The following is a 22,487-nucleotide window of genomic DNA, read 5'->3' on the forward strand; positions in this document are numbered from 1 at the left end:
TTCTCACTAAAGTCCTTTTTTTTTTTTTTGGCTTCATGATCCAATCAAGAATCCCATATTGAATTTAGTTGTCACATCTCTCTGCTGCTGCTAAGTTGCTTCAGTCGTGTCCGACTCTGTGCGACCCCATGGACTGCAGCCTACCAGGCTCCTCCGTCCATGGGATTTTCCAGGCAAGAGTACTGGAGTAGGTTGCCATTGCCTTCTCCTCACATCTCTCTAGTCTCTATGAATTCTTCAATCTTTTGATTTAATCAGCTATCTTGTAGACCATCTTCAATTTGGAACTATTTGATATTTTCTCATATTTAGATGACGTATTTTGCAAAAGTATCAAATGTCACAGAATGACAGTGTGAGCTTCTAAGAATATGATATTAGAGGGTAAATGATGTTGATATATTGTTTTTAGTGATGTTAGTTTTGATCACACAGTTAAGGTAGAATCTGCCAAGTTTCTTCATTGCAAATTTTCTATTTTCCTTCTCTGTAATTCAAAGTTATTCTGAAACTTAAAAAATATCCTTTTCCTAATTATACTTTTACTCACTAGTTTTTGCATCCATTGATGATTCTCTCCTGCAATAAGTATTACTGTGGGTGTTTGTCTCATGTTATTTTTCTGTTTTTCATCATTATCATTTATTAATTCATTCAGTGAATTTTTGACTTGTTATATTTTTCAGTTTGATTTTTTAAAAAGAAGCAGGCATATGATTTTGCTGGATTCAACTGCAAAACTTTATTCATGGATAGCAGTTGAAATCTCAGTTCAGTTTGTCTTTAGCTGAAGTACTTGGAGTGTCCCACAAACATATGGTACCAGGGTCATTCAGATATTTATAAATAATTTAGGGAATCCTCCTTTCTGGTTATCTCCTTTTTGAATGTCATCCCTACATTCTCGCAGTTACCTTTGCCCCAAATTCTGTCTTCTGGTTCTTCAGGCCAGAAAGACTGTGGATTTTCTATGGTAGTTTTAGCCATCCCATGTGGTACTGCCCTCAGGCCATAAAACCAGGAAACTTACTCAATGCTGCTCCCTTCTTCCAAGTGTCTATTCCGACCAGAATCTGTCTGCTCTTGATAGGTCTGTAGCACCTTCAAGTAGGTTTTTTTCATACTTTATACCTCCTGCCATCTGCAGAAGGGTCACTCTGGTAGGAGCTTATTCAATAATATTGGAAGCAAAACTGGACCATTTGTATGATATGGATTCTTTCAAGCATGTTAAGACTTGCTTTATGGCCTAGCGCATAGTCAATTCTTGTAAATTTCCCATGTGTATTTATAAAAAATTTATATTCTCTAATGTTTCACATATGGTTCTATCTATGTGTATAAAGTTTGCTAATTGCTTTCTTCAGTTTTGTACATATTTAACCATTGTGTTTGCTTTACCCACCATCTGAAAACAGTGTGATAAAATCTCCACTATGATGCTGGATGTGTCAGTTCCTCCGTGATTATAGGTGACAGTAATAATGATGATGATGATATGATTTCATATCACTGCAGTAGAATGGTACTTAAGAGTTATAATTTGACCCATGTTCTCTCACTAGATCAATTTTGAATGTAGCTTTAAGGGTAAAGTTCTATACCAGTCGCAATATCCTTTAACTGTTCTCACCAGACTTAAAGGAGCAGTGTGCCATGTAATATAGTGGGAAAAAGTTAGGTTGGGATTTAGGAGACCTGAATTTGTATCCCAATTCTACTGGAAACAGGCTGTGAAATTTTTGGCAAATACCCAGCCCACACATTTCCCATCCTTCTCTTTTTTTGAGTTCCATTGTCCTCATTTGTAAGACAAGGAGGACTAGACCAGACTAGATATTATGAAAGCCTCCTCTCTGGTTCTAATACACTCTGTATCAATAAATATATATATATGTATATATAATATATATAGTATATGAGAAACAGAATTCACATTATTGATGAAGAAATGGGTAGGGTGCCCTTGACATGTTGAGCAAGTACCACACAGTGGAGAAAGGAGAAACAAGAGGCAAGTGGCGTCCGGAAGACCAGTGTTACTTGTGGAGAGCTGAAGGATTTCTATTCCCATGTAATTAACTATGAAGTCCATGTTCTGGCTCCTTGGTACAAAGAAGAGAATGTGGTGAACAACCAATTCCAGGCTGCTATAATGAAAATAGGCATCCGTATGGCTCTGCACCAGACTCAGTGAAAAACAATCCCCTTGCTGTAAGGTTGCACTTATATTTTCTTTGTTAGTATACAGGGCTTTCTTGTCATCTTCTGCAGTGCTCACCAACAGTCTCTTTGATCCAACAGTATCATATCAATTATTTAAGGTTTGTACATCACTTTTCAATTAACAGTTTCTTTGGCTCCAGAAAATATATACACACAATTTATAAGAGTATTCTTTAAATATTCCATGAGGAGCAGGTCACTATGAATTAAAAATAAGAATGCTAATAAAATATTGAATGCCTTTTTAAAGTGCAATGAAACATCAAGAAATTATAAATCTTTTAATTAAATGCTTCTTCAGTATATATTACCCAGGTGAAAATATGAAACATGGATAAAATTAAAGTCACAAAAATATTACTTTATCTCATTTGTGAGGACAATAAAGTGAGGACACATCAATTTAGGTTATAGGAAGGGAATGTCCTGGACAAGAACTCAGGAGACCTGCATTCAGGTCATGAGTCTATCACTAGGTAGTTGTATGACCTCTTTGCCATAATTCCATTTACCAATCTGTAATATGGACTATGTAGAATTTGTCCGCATTAAAAGTCAATCAATCTATTTTCACAGTACTCAGCAGTACTCATACTTGTCTTTTTTTGGTGGTAATAAACATGTAACATAGATTTATCATCTAACAATTTTAAGTATATTTCATAGTCTATCTACATGCACATGGTTGTAAATCAGATCTCTAGAACTTTTTCATCTTGCATAAGTGAAACTCAATACTCACTGAACAGCAACTTTCCATTTGCCCTCATCCTAGCTCTTAACTTTCAGTTTAGTGAGCCTGACTACATAGTGAAATCATACAGTATGTGCCCTTCTGTGACTGGCTTATTTCACAAGGTTTATCCATGTTGTCACGTATGGAAGGATTTCTTTTTTATGGCTGAATAATATTCCAGTGTATGCACGCATGCATTTTTCTTTATTCAACTACCAATGAACATTTCAGTTCTCTCCCCCTCTTGGTTATTATGAATAATGGTACAGGGAACATGAGAGTGCAAGGATCTCAGAGGTTCTGACTTCAACTTTTTGGGTAAATACCAAGAAGTAATCTCATATGGTAGTTCTATTTTTAATTTCTTGGGGAACTGTCATTATTGTTTTCCAAAGTAGGTGCACCACTTCACATTTCCACCAGGAAACAAGAGTTCCCATTTCTCCAAACTCTTGCCAATACTTGTTACTTTTTGTGTTTCTGATTTTTATATTTATGTATTTAAGTCATTAACCCTTCATCAGATATATAATTTTCAAATATATTCTCTTCTGCAGTTTGCCTTTTCATTTTGTTGACTATTTCCTTTGCTGTACAGAAGCCTTTTAGTTTAATGTAGTGCCATTTGTTTATTTTTGCTTTTGTTGTGCTTTCTCATATCATAAAAAAAAAAAATCACTGCCAGGAGCAATGTCAAGGAGCTTTACTCATGTTTCTTCTAGGAGCTTTATGGGTTCAGGTTTTACATGTAAGTTGTAAGTCCATTTGCAGTTAAGTTTTGTGTATGGTGTAAGATAGAGTCCAACTTCATTATTTTGCATGTGGATAGCCACCATTTCCCAATAGAGTTTACTGAAGATTATCCAACAGTATTTATTAAAGAGACCACCTTTTCCTTTTCATATTTTTTATGTCTTGTCAAATCTTAGTTGGCTGTGTATTTGTAGGTTTACTTCCAAGCTCTCTATTCTGTTCTATTGGTCTATGTGTCTGTTTTTATGACAGTTTGTTCTAATCTTTAATTATTTCTTTTTTCTGCTAACTCTGGGCTTAGTTTTTCTTTCTCTAGTTTCTTGAGGTATAAAGTTAAATTGATTGAGATCTTTCTTCCTTTTTCTTTTTTTTTTAATTTAAATTTTATTTTATTTTTAAACTTTACAATATTGTATTAGTTTTGCCAAATATCAAAATGAATCTGCCACAGGTATACATGTGTTCCCCATCCTGAACCCTCCTCCCTCTTCCCTCCCCATACCTTCCCTCTGGGTCGTCCCAGTGCACCAGCCCCAAGCATCAAGTATCGTGCATCGAACCTGGACTGGCGACTCGTTTCATACATGATATTATACATGTTTCAATGCCATTCTCCCAAATCTCCCCACCCTCTCCCTCTCCCACAGAGTCCTTAAGACTGATCTATACATCAGTGTCTCTTTTGCTGTCTCGTATACAGGGTTATTGTTACTATCTTTCTAAATTCCATATATATGCGTTAGTATACTGTATTGGTGTTTTTCTTTCTGGCTTACTTCACTCTGTATAATAGGTTCCAGTTTCATCCATCTCATTAGAACTGATTCAAATGTATTCTTTTTAATGGCTGAGTAATACTCCATTGTGTATATGTACCACAGCTTTCTTATCCATTCATCTGCTGATGGACATCCAGGTTGCTTCCATGTCCTGGCTATTATAAACAGTGCTGTGATGAACATTGGGGTACATGTGTCTCTTTCCCTTCTGGTTTCCTCAGTGTGTATGCCCAGCAGTGGGATTGCTGGATCATAAGGCACTTCTATTTCCAGTTTTTTAAGGAATCTCCACACTGTTCTCCATACTGGCTGTACTAGTTTGCATTCCCACCAACAGTGTAAGAGAGTTCCCTTTTCTCCACACCCTCTTCAGAATTTATTGCTTGTAGACTTTTGGACTGCAGCCATTCTGACTGGCGTGAAATGGTACCTCATAGTGGTTTTGATTTGCATTTCTCTGATAATGAGTGGTGCTGAGCATCTTTTCATGTGTTTGTTAGCCATCTGTATGTCTTCTTTGGAGAAATGTCTATTTAGTTCTTTGGCCCATTTTTTGATTGGGTCATTTATTTTTCTGGAGTTGAGCTGAGTTGCTTGTATATTTTTGAGATTAGTTGTTTGTCAGTTGCTTCATTTGCTATTATTTTCTCCCATTCTGAAGGCTGCCTTTTCACCTTGCTAATAGTTTCCTTTGTTGTGCAGAAGCTTTTAAGTTTAATTAGGTCCCATTTGTTTATTTTTGCTTTTATTTCCAATATTCTGGGAGGTGGGTCATAGAGGATCCTGCTGTGATGTATGTCAGAGAGTGTTTTGCCTATGTTCTCCTCTAGGAGTTTTATAGTTTCTGGTCTTACGTTGAGATCTTTAATCCATTTTGAGTTTATTTTTGTGTATGGTGTTAGAAAGTGTTCTAGTTTCATTCTGTTGACCAGTTTTCCCAGCACCACTTGTTAAAGAGATTGTCTTTAATTCATTGTATATTCTTGCCTCCTTTGTCAAAGATAAGGTGTCCATATGTGCGTGGATTTACCTCTGGGCTTTCTATTTTGTTCCATTGATCAATATTTCTGTCTTTGTGCCAGTACCATACTGTCTTGATAACTGTGGCTTTGTAATAGAGCCTGAAGTCAGGTAGGTTGATTCCTCCAGTTCCATTCTTCTTTCTCAAGATAGCTTTGGCTATTTGAGGTTTTTTGTATTTCCATACAAATTGTGAAATTATTTGTTCTAGCTCTGTGAAGAATACCATTGGTAGCTTGATAGGGATTGCATTGAATCTATAAATTGCTTTGGGTAGTATACTCATTTTCACTATATTGATTCTTCCAATCCATGAACATGGTATATTTCTCCATCTATTAGTGTCCTCTTTGATTTCTTTCACCAGTGTTTTATAGTTTTCTATATATAGGTCTTTAGTTTCTTTAGGTAGATATATTCCTAAGTATTTTATTCTTTCCGTTGCAATGGTGAATGGAATTGTTTCCTTAATGTCTCTTTCTGTTTTCTCATTATTAGTGTATAGGAATGCAAGGGATTTCTGTGTGTTGATTTTATATCCTGCAACTTTACTATAATCATTGATTAGTTCTAGTAATTTTCTGGTGGAGTCTTTAGGGTTTTCTATGTAGAGGATCATGTCATCTGCAAACAGTGAGAGTTTTACTTCTTCTTTTCCAATTTGGATTCCTTTTATTTCTTTTTCTGCTCTGACTGCTGTGGCCAAAACTTCCAAAACTATGTTGAATAGTAATGGTGAAAGTGGGCACCCTTGTCTTATTCCTGACTTTAGAGGAAATGCTTTCAATTTTTCACCATTGAGGATGTTTGCTGTGGGTTTGTCATATATAGCTTTTATTATGTTGAGGTATGTTCCTTCTATTCCTGCTTTCTGGAGAGTTTTTATTATAAGTGGATGTTGAATTTTGTCAAAGGCTTTCTCTGCATCTATTGAGATAATCATATGTTTTTTATTTTTCAATTTGTTAATGTGGTGTATTACATTGATTGATTTGTGGATACTGAAGAATCCTTGCATCCCTGGGATAAAGCCCACTTGGTCATGGTGTATGATCTTTTTAATGTGTTGTTGGATTCTGATTTTCTTCCTTTTTAATTCAGGTATTTATTGCTATGAACTTTCCTCTCAGCACTGCTTTTACAGCACTCCATAAGTTTTTGTATGCCATAATTTAATTTGTCTTAAAGATACTATTTAGTTTCTCTTTTAATTTCTTCTTTCATCCACTGTTTTTTTATCAAGTTGTTTAATTTCCATATGTTTGTGAATTTTCCAGTTTTCCTTCTGTTATTAATTTCTATTTTCATTCCATTGTGGTCAGAAAATACACCTGTCATCTTAAATTCATTTACTTGTTTTGTGACCTAATGTGTGATCCATCCTGAAAAATGTTCCATGTGTGCTTGAGAAAATGTGTATTCTGCTGGTGGGTAGAATATTTTATATATGTGTATTAGGTCCATGCAGCCTACAACACTGTTCAAATCCTCTGTTTACTTAATGGTTTGCTTTCTAGATGTTTATGCATTATTGAAAGTGGGGTATTGAAATCTACTTTAACTGAGCTATTGTCATCTTCTTTCTTCAGTTCCTCTATACTTGCTTCTTATATTTGAGTGCTCTGATGGGTGCATGTGTATTTACAATTGTTACACCTTCCTTAAAAATTGACCTTTTATTACTATATAATGTTCTTCTTTATCTCTTCTGAGAGTTTTGACTTTTAAGTCTATTTTGTCTGATATAGGGATGGCTACCTCTGTTCTCTTGTCGTTACCATTTGCATGAATTATCGTTTTCAATTCTTTCACTTTCAGCTTATGTGTGTCCTTAAATTTAAAGTAAGTCTGTTGTTGACAAAAGATAGTCAGATCTTGTGTTTTTATCCATTCAGCCAGTGTGTGCCTTTTTATTGGAGAGTAAACCACTTACATTGAAAGTAATTACTGATAGAGAAGGAATACCTATTGCCATTTTGTCAATTATTTTATGTCTTATACGGTTATTTTGCCCCTCATTCCTCTTCTGCCATCTTCCTTTGTAGTAACATGCTTTGTTTCCTTTCTCATTTTCTTCTGAGTATCTTCTATAGGTATTTTTCCCTGTGGTTGCCATTTATAATAATCTATTTCAACCTGATAACTTAATATCAATCACATACAAATATGTTATACTTTTACTTCTCTCCCCTCAATATATTATGTTTTTCATATCGCAAAGTACATACTTTAAATCATGTATCCATTAACATACTTTTATACTTATGGCTATTTTAACAGTTTGGTCTTTTAATTTCTGTGTCAGGATTAACACTGATTTAACCCCCCATCACAGTATTACTTCCCAGATGGTAAAGCGTCTGCCTACAATGCAGGAGATTCAGGTTCAATCCCTGGGTTGGGAAGATCTCCTGGAGAAGGAAATGGCAACCCACCCCAGTACTCTTGCCTGGAAAATCCCATGGACGGAAGAGCCTGGTGGGCTACAGTCCATGGGGTCACAAAGAGTCGGACACGACTGAGCGACTTCACTTTCCTTTCACTTTACAGTATTACAGCCCCCAGTATTTGTCTTTATGTTCACATTTATCAGTGAGCTTTATACTATCACATGCTTCCATGCTGCTCTTTAGTGTCTTTTTTTTTTTTCCTCCTACTTTCAGGGCTCCTTTGAGAATTTCTTATCAAGTAGGTCTAGTAGTGGTGATGAATTTCCTTAGCTTTTGTTTATCTGGGAAAGTTTTTATTTCTCTTTCATTTTTTGAAGGATAGTTTTGCTGGATGTAGTGTTCTTGGTTGGCATTTTTTTTTCTTTTATCATTTTGACTATAACATCCCACTCCCTTCTGGACTGTAGGTCTTCTGGTGTGAAATACACTGTTTTATGAGAGTTCTTCTGCATGTGACAAGCTGATTTCCTTTTGCTGCATACAAAATTCTATTTTTGACTTCTGATAATTGATTATAATGTGTCTATGTGAGATTTCTTGGGTTCACCAAAGTTAGGACCTGTTGGACTTGTTGAAATTGGATTCCCTTTCCTTCACTAGACTGGGAAATTTTAGGTCATTATTTATTTAAATAAGTTTTCTGCCCCATTGTCTCTGTCTCTTTCTCCTTTTGTGACCACCATAATATACATCTTGGTCTACTTTACAGTACAGCGTAAGTCCCTCGGGCTTTTTTTCATTCCCTTTTATTTTTATTCTCGATTAGATAATTTCAAATCACCTATCTTTTAGTTCAATGATTCTTTCTTCTGTTTGATCAAGGCTGATCTTGAATTCCTCTAGTTTTTTCAGTTCAATAATTTATTCTTTAGCTCTAAAACTTCTATTTGGTTCTTTTTATATTTTCTATCTCTTTTTAATTTTCATTTTGTTCATATATCATTTTTCTGAGTTCACAGAATACCTCTAGAATAATTATATTGAATATTTGTCACATTATTCATATACCTGCTTCTTTAGGGTTGGTTGAAGATTTATCTTGTTCTTTGTAGGGGCCATGCTTCCCTTTTTCTTTGTGTGTCTTGTAACTTTGTGTTGGAATCTGCACATTTGAAAAAATAGGTATCACTTTTAGACTGTACATAGTGGCTTTGTAAAGGGGGAAGACACCAATTCCCTTGACTAGGGAGTCAGAGGTTCTATGAAGCATTTTTATAGGGGGCAGGACTTCTCTGGGCCTGCATGTGCAATTTCTTAATTAGAAGGCCTGGCTGGCTTCTTTCTGAAGAGATCGTAATCTCTTGCTCCCTCTAGTGTCTGTCTGTAGCACTGCAGGTTCTCTGATTCTCAGTAGTAAGCTGTCCTGCTTTCTGCTGTTCTCAAGGGCTGCCAGGCATTCAAAGTATCCCAGCTTCCTGGCAGTGCCATGAGTCAGGTGAGGCAGATACAAGTCCCTTGGGCAGCCCTCCAAAAAGCCAGAATGCTGGACTCACACTCAACTCCTCTCCCTTTAAAGCAGAGAACCATGAGCTGGGGTATCATCTTCCAATGCCAAGCTGTGCCAACTCGAGAGAGGAGAGATTGTGAGTAAAGCAAATTAGTTTTTCTTACTCACACCAGTGTGGTTGTTCCTGGCCTTGAGATCACCTTGTGTATTGTAATATCTAAACTGTTTTCTGGAGTTCTCATAATGATATTTTTTTAAATTAATTTATTTTTTATTGAAGGATAATTGCTTCACAGAATTTTGTTGTTTTCTGTCAAACCTCAACATGAATCAGTCACAGGTATACATATATCCACTCCCTTTTGAACCTCCCTCCCATATCGCTCCCCATCCCATCCCTCTAGGTTGATACAGAGCCTGTATTTGAGTTTCCTGAGCCATACAGCAAATTCCTGTTGGCTATCTATTTCACATATGGTAATGTAAGTTTCCATACTACTCTTTCCATACATCTCACCCTCTCCTCCCCTCTCCCCATGTCCATAAGTCTATTCTCTATGTCTGTTTCTCCATTGCTGCCCTGTCAGTACCATTTTTCTAGATTCCATATATATATACATACATATATATATATATATATATATATATGCATTAGAATGTGATATTTATCTTTCTCTTTCTGACTTACTTCACTCTGTATAATAGGTTCCAGGTTTATTTACCTCATTAGAACTGACTCAAATGTGTTCCTCTTTGTGGCTGAGTAATATTCCATTGTGTGTATGTACCACAACTTTTTTATCCATTCATCTGTTGATGGACTTCTAGGTTGCTTCCATGTTCTAGCTATTGCAAATAGTGCTGCAATGAACAATGGGATACGTGTCTTTTTCAATTTTGGTTTCCTCAGGGTATATGCTTAAGAGTGGGATTGCTGGGTCGTATGGTGGTTTTATTCCTAGTTTCTTAAGGAATCTCTATACTGTCTTCCATAGTGGCTGTATCAGTTTACATTCCCAGCAACAGAGCAAGAGTGGTCCCTTTTCTCCACACACTCTCCAGCATTTATTGTTTGTAGACTTTTTGATGATGGTCATTCTCACTGGTGTGAGGTGATATCTCATTGCAGTTTTGATTTGCATTTCTCTAATAATGAGTGATGTTGAGCATCTTTTCATGTGTTTTTTAGCCATCTGTATGTCTTCTTTGGAGAAATGTCTGTTTAGGTCTTTTTCCCACTTTTTGATTGGGTTGCTTGCTTTTCTGGTATTGAATTGCATGAGCTACTTGTATATTTTGGAAATTAATCCTTTGTCAGTTGTTTCCTTTGCTATTATTTTCTCCAATTCTGAGGGTTGTCTTTTCACCTTGCTTTTGGTTTCCTTTGCTGTGCAAAAGCTTTCAAGTTTAATCAGGTCCCAGTTGTTTATTTTGTTTTTATTTCCTTTACTCTAGGAGGTGGGTCATAGAGGATCTTGCTTTGATTTATATCATCGAGTTTATACAGTATTTTAGTTTGTATATAGTTGCTAAGTGTTTCTTTGGGAATGAGAACTGGGACTATCTATTTTGCCAGTTTGCTCTTTTTCACTGGTCTTTTTATTGCCTTCTAATGGTCATGTGTAGTCTCCTTAAGGAGACATTTTGAAGGTAGAGGCCTTGATATTACACTTTCCTCTGCAGTTAATGATTCAGGCACAGAGAAGATTCTTAACACTCAGTTATTGAAATCTGCTTTAACATAGTTTAAAGTTTTCATACTTTTTGAAGATAATGCCTATCTAAATGTACTGTATTTATAGGGCTCCAAATAAATTCCTCAAGACCTTATCCTAAAAATCCTACTTTGAATCTATACTGCAAGAAAAAACACATACTTTTTCAGTGCCACCCATGCTAATTTGGCTTTTGTAAAAATCATAATCCACAATTGTAGAATTTCTACCCTTCAAGGCATAGGCAAATCCAAATTCTCCCTGAAAGTCTCCAATACTCCAAGTTAGAACTCATTCACTCATTCATCAAATATTTAGCAGGCATTTCCTTATGTGCCAGGTACTTTTCTAGGCTGTATGCACTACTCTGTAGCTCTGATTATGTTACAGAACTTCTCACAGCTTTTCTTTAATATTAATGTATGCAAGTTGCTCATTCTTCAACCGTGGGCTTCTAGAATGAAGGAACTGTGTCCAATTCACCTCTGTAATCCTGGCATCTGTACAACACTTTGCACATAATTGAGATGCAGTACAAGAATGCTAAAACAAACTCCAAACAGCTAGATTAGGGGAGAAAAGCCTCCTAAACCATCTCAGTTTGCTGAAGAAAGGCTGACCTGCCCTATAATCAGTTGTCATATAAATTCCATCAGATCTTAATTAATTAACTTCTTTTATGCTTCTTTATAATCCTTCTGGAAAATGTGTGATGACAGTTTCCTACCCTTTGCTGAAAGGGTACTTACAAGTTAGTGATCCATATTTCAGTTACACGTACATCAAAACAAGGTAGCAATAAAAATGTAAATTCACAAGTGATTTCCAGAAATGTAAAAATAACCACCACCACCTCTACCTCTCCAACTTAGAAAATATACCCACCTCTTTCAATTATCACAAACTCCATCACAGCAGTATTAGAATTGACAGAGAATAAAAAGCCAAAAAGAACAGTAAAGACCAGGAAGTGCCACGTTTAAGGGAAGGAGGGATAAAATGTGTTTGACAAACTAATGTCCCAGGATTCAAGTTCTAAACTGAACAAAATAAACATAGAATGCGGTGAAATTCATTGGTTGGGAGATTAAAAGCTTTCCGAGTGTTAAGAAATCTTGAGGTCACAAGTAAGGGAATATTATTCAAAGGAAACTGGGGCTTTCAAAGTAGAGGGAAAGGATCAAGCTACTTACAAGCTCCTGGCACATGGTAGGCACTTAATAAATGAAAGCTATTATGAGGAGCTACGGTCTAGCTTTGTGATGTCCCGGGCAGAGGCTACCGACCTCCTTTCTCTGTGCTTCACCATACTCTGTACAGGCTGACATCACACCATTTTTATGTGCAACCTACATATCTGTTCCTACTCCAAAGCAGGAATTTCCTGGATGCTCAGGATCATACCCTACACTTCTCTGCAACTGGAAATAGTAGGCACTTATAATTATTAAGTGAGAGAATAAACAAACTACCTTATATGATGAGAACAGGTTTTGATCAGAAAAGAATGAAGAGCTAGGATGGAAGATCTTGTCTGTAAGTCTTCTTGCTCATTCCTTCACATTTCAAACACCATTCCCTTTTGTTGCTTGTTCTGTTCAAAGTACATTTATGTATCTTCTTCCATTACCAATATAAGAACAGGTTTCACACAGTAAATTCTTTCAGATAATGCGGCATGGAATAGTTGGAGAGCATGGGTTTTTTTTTTTTTTTTTTTCCCACTTCTTATTTTGAAATAATTTAAAATTGGTAATGGAACCATAGAAATTATATACTTTGAACAGGGTAAAGTAACAGAAGAGAATGGCTTTGAAATGTGAAGGAATAAGCAAGAAGACTTTAAAATGGGATATGCTGCAAAAATAGTAGAGTTCCCTTCATCCGTATCCCTACTGCTAACATTTTGAAAAACCACGGTATAATTACTGAAAGCAAGAAATCAACATTGAGCCAATAAAATTAACTATTCTACAGACCTTATTTGAAGTTTCAGGTTTTCTCACGAACATCCTTTTTCTAATCTAGGATCCCACGTTACATTTCATTGTCAGATCTCCTTAGATTCCTCCAATCTGTGACAGTTCTTCAACTTTTCTATGTCTTTCATGACACTGACACTTTTGAAAAATGAGTCAATTTTTGTGCAGAATGTCCCTCGACTGGGGTTTGACAGACCTAGCTTGGGCTCTTGACTCCATGACTATCCATGTAGCCCTGGGCAAGTCAACCTTTCTCAGACTCAAGTTTCTTCACCTGTAAAGCAGTATACTAACACTGACTTTGTTTTAAAAATGAAATGAGGCAAAATATATTAAAATGCCTGGGACATAAGGTCATACAACAAATGCTAAGTCTTTCTCCTTGTCCCTGGCTTTGAAATATTTCTGATAGAAATTTTTGCTAAAATCCATTACCTGTATTTCAATGCCTTATTTTATAGATAAACCATATATAACTTAGCCCTCAAGTGATGACTCAGTGTCATCATAAACAACCCTTATTGCACTGCATTGTTCTAGGTCTGTGTTTTTGTCCTTTCTCACTGCTGTCCCTTCTCTTTGTCATGAGAAGAGCAGGTAAGAGCCTCATCATTTCCTTTCTGATTTTCAGCTTGAAACATATGGGAATCCATTTGTTTACTTATATATTCATCAACAATGTGCTGAACCTACTGTGTCAGGCCCTGTTTTAGGATTTTGGAGAAAGTGATGAATCACCTCCTGTCCTCATTGATTTTATGGCTAGTTGGGGAAATGGACAAGTAAGCAGCTGATTACATTCAATGTGATTAATCCTATGAATGACCTAATGTACCGGAGCATATAAGAACACCTAACCTGGACTTGGGGAGAGGGTCAGGCTGGGGAAGGTTTCATGAAGAAAGTGCCATTATGTCTTAGTAAAGGTCTCAGGATGTAGAAATTAACCAGATGGAGAAGGAAAGAGAGCAAAAGGCTCACAGTTTAGGGAAAAGCTATTAGAACTACGTGCTGAGTAAAATAAATCGGTTCTGAAAAATAAATCTCCTGTGTTATAAACTTGCAGCTTGAGAGTGATTTTGTGCCAATACCTCAGGGGCTCAGAAACTTCACCAGGAAACTTCTGGTCCCAGGGCTGTGTTCTGGAGGCTGCAGTTGACAGACCTAAACCTTTGGATATTATCCTGAGCTTACCTCTTTCAACATCTGTGGACTGAAGGAAAATTTAAGGCTACAATTGGCTGCTTGCTCCTATTTCAAAAGTATAACAGGTTTGCCCCTTTGTGACAGAGGAATTTCTTGCTTCAAAAAATACATCAAGAGCCCTCAAAAAGTCCATCTTAAATTGACCTTTTTAAAAAAAATCCATTTTCTTTAATATCTTCTCCCACCATTCACCCTGCCTCATCACTGAGGCATTACTTCCCTTTCTTTATGTTTCTTACCAAGTTAAACACAAACTGACCCTTTAAACTGAGCTGGCAAGAGAGGTTATGAGACTTTCTTCCCTTGTACAGCACTAGTTTCTATGACCTCAGAGATACGGCTTTGAGCCTAACTCATTCCAAAGTCCCAGTCTAACCATGGAAATCTGTGATCTCGGCAAGTGCTACAGGTACATTATCCATCAAACACTGGGACTTAGGAGAATGCATTATAAGATTTTCAAATGAAGAGGTTTTTCTGCCAGTTCCTATTTTACTCTCCCAATCATCTTCACTTTTTTTTCAATCTGGAGAATAAATAAGATGGCTTCTTTTAGTTTTCTCCATAGGGGATATTTTTCAAATCTTAACTGCTTCTAATTCAAAGCAATAATATTACATACCGTCAACTGGTGTATGAGGAGGTCCATTAAGAAGGTAATCTTGTTACTAAACAGAACATCAGTGCAGTTTTCTGAACAGTTATTGCAGGTGAGGTTGTAAACATTGATTGCATTGCAAAGAGACCTAACACAAGGAGAAAAACACCATTTATAAAACTTGTGCAGTTCTTCTCTAAACAATGTGAAATACACAAAATGAATGGTATAAAAGCAGCAGGCATGGGATAGAAATCACTCTTAAAAAACCAACCCAAATATTACTAGGTGCAAGGTCCATCAGCTAGACATAAAAGCTTTTAATTTTTATCCACAGCCTAGTGTTCATTAGAAAGGAATTCTTGCCTCTTATTAATGCAGCAGCAGGCAATGGAAATGTACTTACCCATCTACTGACAATGTCCTAATAATCTAAGATTAGATGTTACCCAGGAATTTTGGGATCTAGAATTTTTTAACAGTATCTGGAAAAAAGAGTGTGCCAAACCTCCTGTTGCCAGGTCTCCTGGTTGACAAGGGCAGATAATGAAGGAAAGGAGAACACACGAAGAGAAACTACAGGTTTTCCCTTGTGAGACAAGAACTGCAGAGGTCTGGGGAGTGAGGCCACACCTGCTCAGAGATTGTATGGACAGACCCAGAGTGCCTCAGCAGGGGAGGACCTACAGAGTGAACAGTCTCGGGTCAAACCCATCAAAGAAATGTGTTTTTTTTCCTTGTCCCTTGGGATTAAAAAATTATATCCCATTTTTCAAAGGAATTTTTGGAGCAACAAATTCAATGGGCATTCTTGTGAGTGCTTTGAAAACTGTAATTAACCTGCACTGCCTGAGTGATCAATGTTGATTCTGGCCTCACTAAATCCCCTGCTTAAGTCCTATGTACAAATGTTTTGATTTAGTCCCTTACAACCAATCCTCTAAAACAATAATTCTTTACGTGTGAACCATAGACCGGTAGCATCAATATCACCTGGAAACTTGCAGAAATGCAAATTCTCAGACTTCACCCCAGATCTACTAAACACTAGAAACTTTGGGGGTGGGGTCCAGCAATTTGTGTTTTAATGAATTTCACTTTTTTTAAACAAAATTCCAGACCACTGCTCTGGAATAGGGGCTCTAGAGTTTGACAGAGCACTAGCATCACCTGTATATCTTTAAAGATACAGACTTGCCTGAATTCCTCCCCTGGAGATGCTAGTGGGAATGGGAGGGCTCTAGACATTCAGCATGTTTCAAAAGCTCTATGAGCAATTCTGATGTACAGGCAGAGTTGAGAAGCATGAGTCTAAGAATCAACATGTAAGTATTCATTTGTTCAACAAATATGTAATTCCCTATGATTTTTCAGGCATTGTGCTAGGTAGACAAGACAGACAAGCTCTCTGTTCTCATGGAGCTGATGCTCTAGTGGGAGAAAGATGGTAAAGACAGCCCCTGTTGTAATCATCTGTTTGTCTGATATAGTGGTACTTGCTTCAACATAATTGATAGGTTCCTGAAACTTGAGCATTAGAGTATGTTGGTTAAGAGGAGAGATACTGGAATAAGATACTAGGTTAGAAACCTAGTTCTGTCATTTGAGGTTTTAGCAAGTTACTCATTTATATCTTAGCATCCAATTTCTTATCTGTAAAACTGAGATAATAATACCTAACCTTCACATGGTCATCATCAGAATTAAATGAAATAATAGATGCAAAGTACTTAGGATGGTGTCTGGCACGTGGTTAAATAATTCATAATGATAGGTTCATTAGAGTTATTAATCTTATTATTCTTGTTATGAATAAGTCACAATTAAAACAGTTAAAAATCAAATCAAATTAAAGCATGCTATGAAACCTGTAATTTCCAGAATAATAAAGCACCATGCTTCGTAAATTTTTACATGGAATACTGGCATGAACAATGAAAGGACTCTAAGTTGAAGGGAGCAGGAGGAGGCTCAGCTCCAGCCTGACTTAACCCCTGAGGATTGTACAGGAAATCCTGGCCTACGTGTAACTCATTTACGACACATCAGTTGGAGGTTCTACCTAACAAATCCCCCACAAATGCCATTCAGCACTATTTCATTTATTAGCTAACACATTTAGATTTGGCAAGAGTGCTTTTCTTTTCAGGTAAAAAAATAACATGTAATTGTGATTATAAAAATAATTTTAAAGATAATTGTAATAACTGTGAGAAAGAGAGCACAAATAAATAGTAAAAAACTATGAAGAGGTGATTTGGTACTTGTACTTCCAGTCTTCTCGTCTCAGAAATATTCACTTAGTTAATATGTGTAAAATGAATATTTCTCCATGATATTTAATATTCTTCCATAACACCAGTCTTCAATTTTTTACAAAAGCAGCTTTCTTACTTTCTTACTCAGAAGCTTAACAGCTAACGAAATCTTTTTCAGAAGCTTAAACCAAAGAACAGATAAAATCAGAGTTGCTCTGACTGAAGTAGAAGTAGACCCAGAGACCTACTCTGTTCTCCTCTCAAAGAGCCTTGAAATACTCCTCAGAGGCCTGGGGGTGTGTGCCCTTGGAGTACAGGAAACACTCCTGCGCTTTAACACCAATACGATGAACTTGGTACCTTTCTGACTAGGAGTGATGACCTTAGCACAACACACAACCAAGAAGCATGGTGAAAAGTGCCTCCCCCTTACTTATGTCCTTCAGCCCCTCATTTCCCTACCTTAGAAATCACCACGGTTACTAGTGCACATATCCTTCCAGGAGTCTGTGCATATGCAAGAGTTTTCCCCCCTACACAAATGGTACTTTACGAGATTTGGAGGGTGAAGTGAGCCAAGGCCATCTTTTGCTGTTGGCTGTCATCAAGCAAGGTTTGGAAATGTGAGGCTTCCCTGCAGTAGACTCAGGCTCCCTTTTCCAGATTCTGTGTGTCAAGAACCAGTGGGGTAACTTGTACTATTTGATTTCCTAATCTCTGATCTGCAGCTTCCAATACCCATTGTGGTTTCCTGAGTGTGGGAGAAAGTTGTGTGTGGCATTAGCTTCTTCCTTCCTTCCTTTTTTGGCCTCAGAGGGAGCAGTGCCCCCAGTGGATACGTTTGGTATTGTTCTGGAGTCAATAAACAGGCCTGCAACCTTTTCCAACAGATTTGTAAGCATCCAATTTCTTATTTTAAATTCCTTTTCTGATTAAACTGCTTAAACTAAGAAGTACTGTAGCTTTTAAAAGAAGGAAGAGGATCATCCAGTGTATGTAAAATTTTACATCAATCAATTTCTTACTATTGTATCCAATTTTCAACATAATGGCAACCCTGTTTTAATAGTCAGAGTTCTTAGTTACAAGCCAGGGGAAGAAAGCTCTGGTTGATTTAAACAGGAAGGAAATTAACTGACAAGCTTTGGGTATATCATAGGATTTAGAAAACACAGGCATCAAAGTTATACTGCATGGACCAATATCCAAATCACACACCAGGAACCTGATCCGCTAAAACAAAACAAAACAAAACAAAAAACTCCGGGCACCATATGTCACAGCTTGAACTCACACTATGACCTTGGACAACAGATGCAGCTGCCTGCAACTGTCAAAGGAATAGCGTTTGGGATGTCCTTGCTTCTTACTTTATTAGCCTCAGAGTAAAAGTCTGGAGTGGCTATGCTGGGTGGTGAAGCCTAGGTCACAAGTTTATATCCTAGACACAAAGAGCACTGGGAAGCGGACACTGGTATGCTCACGCACTGCAGAGGAGGGCCACACTGTGCCTGGGAACTCCATAAGGACAGGAGGTGCTCACTGCACAGCCAACGTTCACCACAGCTGTGCTGAGCAAATCCTTCTGCCTCCTGAGAGTAAATGTTCAGTAATGACAATGTGGTTCAAAGGATATGAAGATTTACTTTAAGATTTTTGATAGACATTGCAAAATTCAAACTGCCTTCCAGAAAAAAAGTATTTTAAATCAATTTATACTCCCAGAAAAAGTTCATCCATGTTTTCACTAACATCAGACACTTTCATTTTTAAAATCTGTTACTCATCTGACAGCTAAAAATGTTAAAGGTTGCATTTCTTTAATTGCTAGTGTGATTAAGGACTTTTCACTTCATGTGCTTATTGGCAATGTGCATTTATATTTTCTTTAATTATCACTGTGAACCTTTTACCCATTTTTCTATGGAGGGTTGTCTTTTTCTTATTGATTTATAAGGCACTTTACCAATAACAAAGGTATTAACCTTTTTATTTGTTTATTGGCTGTAATAGGTCTCCGTTACAGTACGCGGGATCTTTGTGGTGGTGCACAGACTCTCAAGTTGTGGTGTGTGGACTCTGAAGAGTGTGGGGTCAGTAAAGGCTACACTCGGGCTTAGTATTTGCAGTGTGCTGGCATGGCATGTGAGGTCTTAACTCCCGACGAGAGACTGAACCCATGTCCCCTGCATTGCAAGGCAGATTCTTAACCGCTGGACCACCAGGGAAGTCTGATATGAACCTTTTATCATCATATACAGCAAATAAATTTTCCTGTCTGTTGCTTATCTATATTTTTTGCTTTTTGTCATAAAGAATGGTTTCATTTTTATTTGATAAAATCTGTCAAAATTTCCCTTTCGTATATCTGGATACTGTGTCAGACTTAGAAGAATCTTCCTACTTCAGCATTACAAAAATATTCTTTGAAATTTACTTCTGGTAAATTTAAATTTAAATACTTCTGGTATTTTCATAGATTTTACATTTAAATACAAGATATGAAATTGATTGTGGGGTAAGGTATGATGTAAGTAGCCATTTACACTTATCTTTTTTTTTTTTAATTAAAAAAAATTTTTTTTTTACTTTACAATATTGTATTGATTTTGCCATACATCAACATGAATCCGCCATGGGTGTACACATGTTCCCAATCCTGAACCCCCTTCCCACCTCCCTCCCCATCCCATCCCTCTGGGTCATTCCAGTATGCTCTATTTAAAAATTTTTATTGAAGATTTTTCTCTTTTTCTTAATGATTTATAAGGATTCTCTAATTATATATCTATAACAAAGGGTTAATACATGTTGTTAATATTTTTTTCAGTTTATTTACTGCCAATAATTTTGCTCATTATTTTTAAGGCATTTTTAATATACTGAAGCTAAACAATTTTATGTAGTCAAACAATTCTTTGTGATTTATTTTCTCTTCCTGTCCCTTTTTCCTTTAAAAAGTTATCCTTTACCATGAGATGAGGTAACTACATGTTTGTATCTAGCCATTTGCATTTATTTAATCATCACTGTGTGTGGTAATGTTATGGTTTTATAATTTACTATCAAATCATTTAAAATTTATTTTGATGTGTGGCATGAAGCAGAAGCCTAAATTCCCTCCCCCACCCAAGAAATTCTTGAATAATTCACCTTCTCTCTACTGGTTTGAAATGCCACTTTTACTATAACTATATACACAGGATGTGTTTCCCGGTTTTCTAGTCTAGTTGATAATTTATGTAAGTTCTGTAATATATAAAGCCAATAACACACTGCTTTATGTATGGCAGCTGTACAGTGGGACTAATATATACAACTATAGATCTCTCAAAGTTTCAAAAATGAGGGTACTATATTTAGAATGACATGTGGAATTTATAGTTCTATTATTGTATCCTCTTTTTCCTTTGATTTTGATCTATATTTTTATAGTCTTGATTTCTAATCTCTCTTTTTTCTTAGTCAATGAAAACTCTACAACTGATCTAAACTCTTTTGTGGAATATCCCAGGGCATAAGTAAATCTACACATGGAAAAGCAAACAGCACAGGGTGTGGGATTATTGTCCTAACGCCCTCTGTGCTTTACATTAAAGACACTGCATTTACTAGTAAAGTGCAGAATGTTACATCTATATAGTCTTATGCTTACAAAACCTTCCCAAGAAAACTTCCACAAAGAAACTGGTTTCTGATGAGAAAAAATGGGCGGGGGGAGTATAAAAAATCCCAGGGGTCAGGAAAAACTTGTCCACTCAGTAGAACTTGTTTGAAAGACAACCTCTATTTGAAGAGCACCTGTCTTAGAACGATCACTTCTTTGAACCCAGCTTGGGTGGTCTGCCCAAGCAGCTTTCCTTGTAATTTAAAACCCAAATGACTGGAAGCACTTTTTAACATCAAACAGAAAGCCCCAGATTTTAAAAGTATCTTCTGAGAAGACAGTAAAATCTTACTGTCCATTCCGTCAAAAGTACACTGTGGTTGGGGGTGGAGATAAAGGTTTTCTGACCCAGATAATCATGAATACATGAGTGAATCTTGTATCAGTAGGTCTTCTCACTAAAAATGTTTTCTCTGAAAAACAGAGGACAGAAAAGGCACCACGAAGGTGGGTTTGTTTTTTTTAATCCAAGAAGAACATAATTTGAATACAAGTATAGTATACCTCAGACATTAAGATTAGTATCTAAGATGTTATGAAATAGTTAAATAGAAAAGCCCTAGAGAGCTGCAGCCGAAGAGGACTTGATAATATCACTTAGGAAGTACGTAAGTTTATAACCTTACGTGGGTTCATACTGACTAAGGCTTTTCAGAAAACACTGTTCACAAATCCATTATCTGATACCAGTGTCAAGAAAGCAGACATTTAAAAACAACTGCCATTGGCAGTTTAAAACCAGAACACTTATAAATTATAATTTACCAAATGCCTTTGGTTTGCATTAAGCATTTATTCATAATAGATGGCATATCACTTATATACATGGAAATGAGCGAAGGCTTTATGTTCCTGTGGAGCAAAATCCTGTGCCAAGTAACGGAGTCACAACAATACAGCTGCAAAGATAAACTGGGAATTTTTGTAAATTATTGCTTCAGCCCTCATGGAAAGAAAGAACGGGCTTGATGTGAATAAGTGTAGGAAAGGACAGAATATTACAAATGACAGAGGATGGTTAGCAAATGATATTGTTTAAGGAAAGATTATCTGGACTGAACCAGAACACACAGACCTGGAGTAATACCAGTTTCCTAAGGAGGGGTGAAATGAATATTAAAACTAGAGCTCCCAAACATATTATAATTTACCAAGTACATTTTGTTTGCATTAAGCATCTAATAAATGGTACATAGTTTATATTCATCATTTTCAAATTATGCTTTGTCATTATAAAGCTCCAAACTAAAACAACTTGTTTAGATACTATCAAAAAGAATTATCTGAAACTAGGGAGAGGCAACTGCAGCTAGAATTCTAACAAGCTTGCGAAGAGCTGACTCATTGGAAAAGACCCTGATGCTGGGAGGGATTGGGGGCACGAGGAGAAGGGGACGACAGAGGATGAGATGGCTGGATGGCATCACAGACTCGATGGACGTGAGTTTGGGTAAACTCCAGGAGTTGGTGATGGACAGGGAGGCCTGGCGTGCTGTGATTCATGGGGTTGCAAAGAGTCAGACACGATTGAGCGACTGAACTGAACTGAACTGCACCCACCAAGCAAGTGGCTGCTCACGCAATGGGACCTGTGATGTAGGCCTGGCCCTGAAGGCCTGGCCCACATGAAAGCTGCATGTGCCAGTTCTG

The 22,487-nt window shown here is 36.8% G+C and overlaps 1 protein-coding gene across 4 annotated transcripts in view; it reads right to left on the reverse strand.

Annotated features, from left to right (window-relative positions):
• SCAPER (S-phase cyclin A associated protein in the ER) overlaps positions 1–22,487 on the reverse strand; it is a 423,604-nt gene that overhangs the window by 114,830 nt on the left and 286,287 nt on the right. For all 4 annotated transcript variants that reach the window (XM_010817116.3, XM_010817115.3, XM_059879316.1 and 1 more), the window contains exon 25: positions 14,937–15,060. In XM_010817116.3, coding sequence (XP_010815418.2) covers positions 14,937–15,060 — 124 coding nt within the window. The remainder of the gene's footprint in view (positions 1–14,936; positions 15,061–22,487) is intronic.

Source organism: Bos taurus, chromosome 21 (genome assembly GCF_002263795.3).
Source record: "Bos taurus isolate L1 Dominette 01449 registration number 42190680 breed Hereford chromosome 21, ARS-UCD2.0, whole genome shotgun sequence".
NCBI classification, from domain to species: Eukaryota; Metazoa; Chordata; class Mammalia; order Artiodactyla; family Bovidae; genus Bos; species Bos taurus.